Source organism: Colobus angolensis, unplaced genomic scaffold (assembly GCF_000951035.1).
Source record: "Colobus angolensis palliatus isolate OR3802 unplaced genomic scaffold, Cang.pa_1.0 Scaffold155, whole genome shotgun sequence".
Taxonomy (NCBI): domain Eukaryota; kingdom Metazoa; phylum Chordata; class Mammalia; order Primates; family Cercopithecidae; genus Colobus; species Colobus angolensis.
The window spans coordinates 2,473,439-2,483,064 of NW_012114655.1; the positions used below are offsets into that span (position 1 = coordinate 2,473,439).

Here is a 9,626-nt window from a genome sequence, read left to right on the forward strand (position 1 = left end):
CACTCCAGCCAGGGCGACAGAGCGAGACTCCATCTCAAAATAAAATAAAATACCCCACATTTTTAGTATGTTTATACAATAGATGAACTAAAAGATATTTCGTACAGTTCTGGATTCATCAGTAAAGAGTGTGTGTGTGGGGGTGTGGGTGTAGGTGTGTGTGTGTTTTGAGATAGGGCCTTGCTGTGTTGCCCAGGCAGGAGTGCAGTAGTGTGATTGCAGCTCATTATAACCCTCACCTCCTGGGCTCAAGCGATCCTCCTACCTCAAGCTCCTGAGTAGCTGGGACTACAGGTGTGCACCACCACGCCTGGCTCATCTTTGTATTTTTTGTAGAGACAGGGTTTCTTCATGTTGCCCAGGCTGGTTTCCAACTCCTGGGCTCAAGTGACACACCGGCCTCGGCCTCCCAGTGTTGAGATTACAGGTGTGAGCCGCAACACCTGGCCTGAGCGTATTTTTAACAAAAGAAAATTTGCAATCCAGCGGTGAGACTGAATTGGTTATTTTTGTCACCTGTTGTTCCAGATGCTTTCAAAAAGGTCGAGGGACTCTCTCAGCCTGTTGGTGTTGTTATCTTCTCGAATCACCATGTTGTAGCTGCTGCAGGCTGCGACGTAAATGATGGCCGTGACATCTTGGTGGGGAGAAAAAGGAAAGCACCTCACTTAGACACCCTCACTGTGGAGTTGCAAGAAAGTACACACGCAGCAGACACTCAGTTCCACAAAAACGTTCACTCAGTGACAGGACTATTCAGTCACAGAACAGCCTGCACGTGCGCCGTGCGCACCACTGGTTGCTTCAGTAACACACTTGATGAAGAGCCCAGCCCAAAAGACGCGTGTAAATTTGGGATGCTTAAATGCTTTTTTTTTTTAAGGTGGAGTTTCACTCTTGTCTCCCAGGCTGGAGTGCAATGGCATGATCTTGGCTCACTGCAACTTCCGCCTCCCAGGTTCAAGTGATTCTCCTGCCTCAGCCTCCCTAGTAGCTAGGATTACAGGCATGTGTCACCATGCCTGGCTCATTTTTGTATTTTTTTGTATTTTTTTCTGAGACAGAGTTTCACTCTTGTCGCCCAGGCTGGAGTACAGTGGCACAGTCTCGGCTCACTGCAACCTCCGCCTCCCAGGTTCCGGCGATTCTCCTGCCTCAGCCTCCTGAGTAACTGGGATTACAGGCATGCGCCACCACACCTGGCTAATTTTTGCGTTTTTAGTAAAGCCCTGGTTTCGCCACGTTGGCCAGACTGGTCTCGAACTCCTGACTTCAGGTTATCCGCCCTCCTTGGCCTCCCAAGGTGCTGGGATTACAGGCATGAGCCACTGCGCCTGGCCCTTAAATGCTTTTTTTAGTGAGATTAGTATCTAAAGGAGCATCATAATCTATAAAATGCTACACGTTACATACTAGTTAGAGATCATCTAACTCAAAAATAATTAAGCACAGCAATGCTGAGTGTCAGAATTCACTCCCATTTTCTTGAGAGAGGATAAAAAAATCACCATTAAAGCACTGGATCCATTTTCTCCTCTCATCCCTCTGGCCGCCAACATCAAACATGCTGTGGAAGAGTAAGAGGAACACAGTTATTTGGGGAAGGCGGGAACGGCCGCACGCGTGCTTGCTGTCCTCTTTGGCTATCAGCAGCTTCCAGCGTTCACACACAGGTCTTGAGTCAGGCTCGGGTCACTGGCTGGCCCGCACCATCACTCCCTGTGTGATCCTGGAATACAAGTGGCTCCACCTCTCTCAGCCGCAGTCCCTCCTCAGTCACCCCACAGTGGGGCTACCGGGGTGAGATCAAGCAGACAGCAGCCGGCAGTGTCTGGTCCCACAGTAGGTCCTTAATAAATCCAGTGGTTACCAGCTCAGTCATGCGAGAGGTTACTTGCTCAGACACTCATGCCTCTCGGAGTACAAGCTAAGTCACTGCCCAGGGCAGATCCTTCCTATGATTTGCTCCAGCTCTCAGGACACTGTGTCCCCTCCCCTCGAGAACTGAGAAAGGCCCCGTGCTGATCTGTCTACACTACATGCATCTTATCTCTAGCCACCTCTGCCTGGTGATCTGCACTGGGTCTTGATCACGCCTGGATTCAGTTCAGGCTGCTCTGCCCAGCCCGAGCTGCTTCCTGGTCTTGCCCAGCCAAGGCGACCTCAGCCAGTGCTCTCAGAGTTTCTCAGCTGCACCCTGTACTTCATCAGGCCAGGCCCAGGCCCCTCTTCTCACAGCCCCTGCTCAGCGCACCCTGTGGCCTAAGCCATTTCTCCCTGGGAGAGTTTCTCTACCTACCCAGATTCTCCTGGATCCTTCCAACCTTTGCAGGCATCCCTGGCTCTGAGATTTCTCCCCTCCCTAAACATAGTGCGTGTGCCCTGGGACCACACGGGCTAGACTGTTTTGACCTGGGTGGGTATGGTGTTGATCCTATTAGAATTTAATCTGTACGCTTTGCATTAGCACACATGGGGCTGAGGTATTGATGAAAATGGATGAGCTGATGAGCAGAATCCTTTCAAACAAAATCACAAGTGTGAGATACAGCTTCACTGTTAATATTCCACTATGCCAGGGACTTGGTTATGATGTGGGCAAAACCGCAAGTCATGCCAACTCCATACCGCACTGTACGCCTCACAGCAGACAGACGTAGCCGGCTTTTCTCCAGCCTGACACTGGCCGTGTGAAGGGTTCTTGGGAAATCTGGAAGTAGGTGCCTGTCACCTGTGCACTGGGGAGAGCGTCAGGCACTGCAGGAGTCTCAGAACACAGTGCAAATCATGAAACTCTTGCTCTAAGGGACCTCACCCTTGAGGTCCTCACCCTTGAGATCCCTTAGAGTCGAGTTGGACATGCTGGGGGTGACTGGGCAAGGTATAGGGCAGTAGACCATCAATGGCTGCAGAGTAGATGCAATGGGAATTCTGAGGGGTCACCACGGGCTGAGATTTGAGGGACGCTTGGATGCTTTTTTTTTTTTTATTTTAGAGACACCTGGACTGGAGTGAAATGGCCTAATCATGGCCCACAGCTGCCTTGAATTCCTGGGCTTACGAGATCCTCCCACCTCAGCCTCCTGAGTAGCTAGGACCACAGGTGTATGCCATCAAGCTTGGCTAATTTTTTTTTTTTGGTAGAGACAGGGTCTTGCTATGTTGCCCAGGCTGGTCTTGAACACCTGGTCTCAAGCAGTCCTACTGCCTTGGCTTCCCAAAGTGCTGAGATTATAGGCATGAGCCACTATGCCTAGCCTGAAGGAAGCTTTGATAGATTTGTGGGGTTTGCTTAGCCCAGGTGGCATCTGAGGCTCAGAGGACAAGATGAACAGAGGCGCTGTGGCAGGAAAAGCTGGGAGAACTGGAAGGGTCCCGACAGCAGCCCAGCCTGGTGAGGCAGGTGGCAGGTGACAAAGCAGGGCTGGGGATGGGGCTGGTGACAGGTGGAGGGCTTGGGTCATAGGGTGCACAGGCAGTAGTGAGCCCCGAACCTTTTTCAGCAGAGGAATAGCACGATCCAGGCCATGCTATGGGAAGATTCATTTCGTGGCACTGAGTAGAGCAACTGAAATGGGTAAGCCAGGGGACAGGAGACCAGCCAGGGCCCTGCTGAGAGAGTCTAGGGGCTGGGGAAGTGATAGAGCAGGACTAGGGTCACAGCTACGGGGACAAAAAGAGCTTTGTGGCTGGAGAATTAACGTCTTATCATGAGGGAGAGAAATGAAGAAAGTAAACTCATTTGGCTGAGTTTGCACTTGGGCAACCCAAGAGATAGGCTGGAGACACACATGAACTGCTCATTTCAGGTCTCAAACTGGGACTGTGCATCTGAAAGATTAAAATTTCATGAGTCTTCTGATCTAAAAAAAGGGCCAATCAAATCTACAACTCAGAGTCAAACACTGCCTTCCTTTCAGGTGTCCTCATTTCTGCGTTAAAGTAGGCAGTAAAATCAACACTTCAACTCTTGCTAGAGTTAGAATTTCACCCCAGCTGCCCTTACGTGAAAGGCCAGCCATGCACATTCAGGAATGAAGCCCCTTAAACCTCACAACCCTTCGGCTCTGGGACTTCATGAGGCCCTGGGCCGCGCGGCTTTAACAACATACTCACTGAAAGTTTACTTTGTCCACTTGGAATCGTGTCTCAAAAATCCCAGATGTCAGAACTCTGCATCTGAGGAGGTCCTGGGAACAAGAGGGAAGCAAGCTGAGTTACATTACTGTTCTCCAAAGTAAAGCCCGGGTATAACTATACATCATTTTTCAAATAATTTCTCCCACTGTACAGGAAACAATGATAATTAAGAACTAAGACTGGCCGGCGCGGGGGCTCACGCCTGGAACCCCAGCACTTTGGGAGGCTGAGGCGGGTGGGTCACCTGAGGTCAGGCGTTTGAGACCAGCCTGGCCAACATGATGAAACCCCGTGTCTACTAAAAATACAAAAAAACCAAATTAGCCAGGTGTGGTCACAGGCACCTGTAGTCCCAGCTACTTGGGAAGCTGAGGCAGGAGAATCGGTTGAACCTGGGAGGCGGAGGTTGCAGGGAGCTGACATCGTGCCATTGCATTCCAGCCTGGGTGACAAGTGAGACTCCGTCTCAAAAAAAAAAAAAAAAAAAAAGAACTCAGACGAATGTTGTTTTATCCTCCAGAGAAAGCCACAATTAATGTGTTGGTTTGGCCCTAAGAGACCTGATAACTGTTCTTTTAAGACTTAAAAAAACTCATGTCTCAAAGAATCTTACTGACATATACCTGACAACCACAGCCAGGGCATCAGCATTCCAGAGGGACACCCCTGCCAGTGCTCTGTTGGCTTGGGTGAGACTCACGATGGCTTGGGTGAGAAACCAAAGGAAGTGTAACTGCACTCAGAAGTCTTCAGCCTTATGAACTGGATGCTAGTTGAGTTCATTTATTCTCTCTTCCCTGCACATTTCCATTTCCTCCAAGATAAAAGATGTGGTACCCCAAGGGGATGAGAAAGCCAGGCAGCCTCACAAAGCTGGCATCCCTGGCACATTTGGCAGATGTCAGGGTTTTTTTTTCCTCCCATTTTAGTATAATGAGAACTGCTCAGGACAGGTGAGTTAGTTGAGGGACTGACTCAAGACGAGGAAGCCTCCACTGCTTTGTCAGATAATTTCAAACTCTCAGGATCAGCCTGAGAGAGAGAAACTTCATGGGAGAGAGAGCAGCTCAGGCCTCAGACCTTCCACCTTGGGGGCCCAGGGCCAAGGCCTTGCAGGGAATACAGACTCTGGGGGAAGTTTGGAGAGTGTGGTTTGAACAGATAGACCAGACCCCTCTAACTTCCTTGGGGTTCACTGGCTCTAGAAGCACCTGAAGGCTCCTGAATTGAGCAATCTGGGGGCTCTCCAAGTCTCTGCAGCTGCCTGAGGGTCGAAGGGGCACGATTCACTCTGCTATTTAAAAATTGGTGGAGTGGGCTGGGCACGGTGGCTCACGCCTATAATCCCAGCACTTTGGGAGGCCAAGGCAGGTGGGTCACTTGAGGTCAGGAGTTTGAGACCAGTCTGGCCAACATGGCAAAACCCTGTCTCCACTAAAAATACAAAAATTAGCTGGGCGAGGTGGCAGGCGCCTGTAATCCCAGCTACTTCGGAGGCTGAGGCAGGAGAATCGCTTGAACCTGGGAGGCGGAGGTTGCAGTGAGCAGAGATTGTGCCATTGCACTCCAGTCTGGGCGACACAGCAAGACTCCATCTCAAAAAGACAAAAAAAAAAAAAAAAAAAAAAAAAAAAAAAAAAAATGGTGGAGTGCTTTTTTCTGGCTCAACCCAAAAGGGGTGCTCTGGGTCACACCTGGAAAGTTCCCTGGGATATGGGACTCCCCAGGCCCGGGGCCAAAACAGTATGGGCGTAGTTTATGAAGCCAGGAAGTAAAGACTTCGCTTTCCTGAGGACAGCTCCAAGAGGAACAGGAACAGCATGTTCCTTGTCTGCAGATAAACTCATTTGCATACTGGCAATTTTGAGAACCACTTAAGTGCTAGAGTCAGGGAAGCAAGGCACAAGGTCTGATGACCAATCCACGCACACACACAGGGCAGTAGAAACGATGTGCAAAAAGTAGGTGTCTTAAGGATTTTTCCTTAATCCATTCTGAAATAATCATTAAATCATATTGGAAATGAATCTCACAGTTTCTGGTGTGCGGTGGGGGACCCTAATTCCACATACCTGGTCTGTGGGTGTGTAGTCAACCAAGCTGACGCTGTCGATTCTTTCCAGGAAGCTGCAAAGAAAGCCAGCAAGGGTTGAGGGCCTGTTCTCAGGTCACTTTTTCCTGGGGTTGGGGGGAAATTAATGGGACATTTCACCCAAGTACAGCAAGGATGGGGCAGGTCAAAAAGCTGACATGAGTTCTTACTTTGTTTCCTGAATTTGTATCTGTCTAGATAATGCAACATTCTTGACCCAGGGACGGAGAACTGCATTCTTTTTTTTTTTTTTTAATGTTGCCTTCCCTCCCCTCTCTTCTCCACCGCCATAGGGCTGGGGGTGGGGGCTACTCAGAAACTGGGAGAGAGCATGGAGCCTCCCTTCCAAGGCTAAGCAAGTACAAGAATGTGTTGCAACGTAAACAAAACATGGAAGGTGATAGATGTTCCTTTAGTGTAGGTTCCTAATCAAATACAGAAGTTGTTTGTGTGTGTGTGTGACTGTGTGAATATGTGTAAGAGTGACGAGTGTGGAAAGCGAGGATGTGGTGTGCAAGAGGAAATGTGTAAAAGTGAAAGGGTGAGTGTATGTGTGGAAAGTGTGCGAGAGTGAGAATGTGTGTGTATGTGAGTGTGTGTGCCGGCAAACTCGGCGACGCCTGTTGGTGTCAGATCTGCCCGGTGCCCTCTGTGTCCCACGCAAGGCAGGGCGAGAGCCTAGGAAAGCTGTGCACCGCTCTGGGGTGACGACCCTCTTCCAGGCTGTTTCTCCAGCTCTTCCGCTGGGAGGCCGCCGAGTTCCCTCTCCCGAGTGACCATGGCCCCTGCACAGGCCTCCCCCGCCCTCTCTGTGTCAGCCTGGCTTTACCAAGGCATCTATCCAGGGTGCACAGTTCCCACTGAGTCTTGGTTGATCTGTTATTTGTCTCCTCCACTAACGTGCGAGGCCCTCAGGGCAGGTTTCTGTCGTGTCCACCTGGGAGTCCCCAGCACCTAGTGCAGGCCTGGCCCAGTAAATATGGTGGAATGAACCAGTGTCCTCTGTCCCCTTCTTCTGCGGCTGGGACAGGTGACCATCGAGGGCTGACAGGCTGGGCCTCCCGGGGACGAACAAGCGCTGGGGATGGGTTAACAACTGGCGAGCAGAGGACAATTCTGGAGACAGAGGGGCAGCAGGGGCTCTAGAAGGAAGAAGGAGAGCGAGCAGGAGGGAGGGGTCGGGGCGGTCCAGGCTCTCTGTTGGCGCTGGCGTTGATGGGAGGCCCTGGTACTGAGGAGCAAGGACAGATGGCCTGGAGGCTGTGCTGGCTCCCTGCCTGCCGTGCCAGTGGGCTGGCTCTGTGTCTGGGTAGGTAGAGGCAGCAGCCATGTGCCCAGGAGCATTTCATGCAGCGGAGGGGATGTTGCCTCCCCATCTCCCATCCTCCTGCACCAGCTCCTCTGCAGGCGCCTGTGAACCTCCGTGTGGGCAAGAGGGAGACGGAAGGGTTCAGAGCACAGATCGCCACCCCCAAAATGTGCCCTTCGGCTTGCTGACTAATGGCAGCTGAAGGCACTTGAGAAGCCTCAGATGCAAGGCTGGCGGGCTGACCTCCCGCTCTGTCCCAAAAAGCGGGTCATGAAAATTTCCATAAGAAACGTGCCTGCCCTGTACCAGGAAGAGAATGTTTCTTGTCACCAGGGGCTGGGAGTCCACCCCGAAACTGATCTGTACAAACCCACCACAATAACCCTTGTCTTTCTAGTCACTGCCCAGTGACTGCCCCTAGAAACGTGAACCTGTCTCCTTTGTCACTTCTCCATACGTTTATCATCTTTTGTTAAAAGGGTGTATTAGCTCTGCGTCCTGACGGCTTCTTTGGGTCTTCATTTTTCTTATGAAAGTTCCCGTGTGCATGTAAAAATATTGAATAAAATGTGTATGCTTTCCTCCTGTTAATCCGTCTTTGTTGGTTCACTCAGCTACAGAACCTAATGGGAAAGAGGGAAGTTCTTTTTCCTTCCCTACAAAGGTCAAAAGGGGTCCATTTTAGGAACCACTGGGCCAAAGACAGTGAGACTGCATAATTTCCTTGGCCATCTTCACGCCTTCCTTTTGGAAAGCTAGAGGCAGTGCCGAGTGGCCAGAACTGAGGCCTGGCCGCGGGATGACATTTTGGCAGCCTTCATCCATGAACCTGGGTTTGACACCCCCAGGGCAAGTAACCCAGAAGCAGAATACACAAAGGGGCAGGAGTGGATCTGCTGGTGTCTGGGATGGCCTTTCATAGGGATAGGAAGCCGTGGGGGCAACTGTGACCTCAACTGTCACGAATGAGTCATTTCCCTGGAATCCAAGGGAAACAGGCTATGGGAGTGGTGTCTGTGACTGCATTGTCTGGTATGCAGTCATGAAAGAACGTCGGCCGGGTGCAGTGGCTCATACCTTTAATCCCAGCACTTTGGGAGGCCAAGGTGGGTAGATCGCCTGTGGTCAGGAGTTCAAGACCAACCTGGTCAACATTGTGAAACCCTGTCTCTACTACAAATACAAAAAGTAGCCAGGTGTGGTGGTGCACGCCTGTAATCCCAGCTACTTGGGAGGCTGAGGCAGGAGATTCACTTGAACCCAGGAGGCAGAGGTTGTAGTGAGCCGAGATCACGCCACTGCACTCCAGCCTGGGCGATAGAGTGAGACTCTGTCTCAAAAAAAAAAAAAATATATATATATATAAAGAATGTCAACTGCTCCCGGCTTTGCAGAGATACGGCCCAGGTGACAGGGTTATTGAGAGGCCAAAGGGACCCTGATCAGCCAGTGGTGTCTTTGGAATAGGTGCTGCAAGCCCTGGGAGGTGCTACTGCGCACCTGAAGGTTGGTGAGTTGGCCAAGGGTACGGAACTGGCTCCAGAGGGGAAGGAATAAAGGGAAGGGACCCTCTGGGACCTGGAGAAACTTGGGAGGCTGGAGACGGGAACTCCCTGCCGTTGCCCGAGGCCTGGTCTGGAAAGTGCAGTGCAGTCCTGGCACGGTGGCTGCTGGCCTGGGATGTGGGGGGGTGAAGAGCACAGTGGAAGGACACTGAGTTCCTGACCATCCAGTGACAAAGGAGCAAAAAGACCTTGGAATCCGTGAGAAGGTAGGAGAAGTTTCTGCCGGGGTGGGACGGGAGCTCTGGACTGCGGCTGGACATTCAGGTGGGTTTCCGGGTGAGAAGGCCGCCTCCCTCACAGGCCGTGTGAGCGACAAAAGTTCTAGTCAGAAATGGTCATGACTTTTGACAGGGGCCAGGGTAAGGAGACAGAAATGAATTCGCTCTGATGAAAAGAGCTGGAAGGAACTGAACATTAAATATGAAGCCTGGGCCGGGCACGGTGGCTCAAGCCTGTAATCCCAGCACTTTGGGAGGCCGAGACGGGCGGATCACGAGGTCAGGAGATGGAGACCATCCTG

General features: G+C 51.3%; 1 protein-coding gene across 1 annotated transcript in view; it reads right to left on the reverse strand.

Moving 5' to 3' along the window:
- Positions 1 to 9,626, reverse strand: part of GNAL (guanine nucleotide binding protein (G protein), alpha activating activity polypeptide, olfactory type) — a 146,585-nt gene that overhangs the window by 15,798 nt on the left and 121,161 nt on the right. The window contains exons 4-7 of the mRNA XM_011936656.1: positions 6,213 to 6,267; positions 4,117 to 4,190; positions 1,509 to 1,567; positions 517 to 637 (exon numbers count right to left, since the gene is read on the reverse strand). Coding sequence (XP_011792046.1) covers positions 517 to 637; positions 1,509 to 1,567; positions 4,117 to 4,190; positions 6,213 to 6,267 — 309 coding nt within the window. The remainder of the gene's footprint in view (positions 1 to 516; positions 638 to 1,508; positions 1,568 to 4,116; positions 4,191 to 6,212; positions 6,268 to 9,626) is intronic.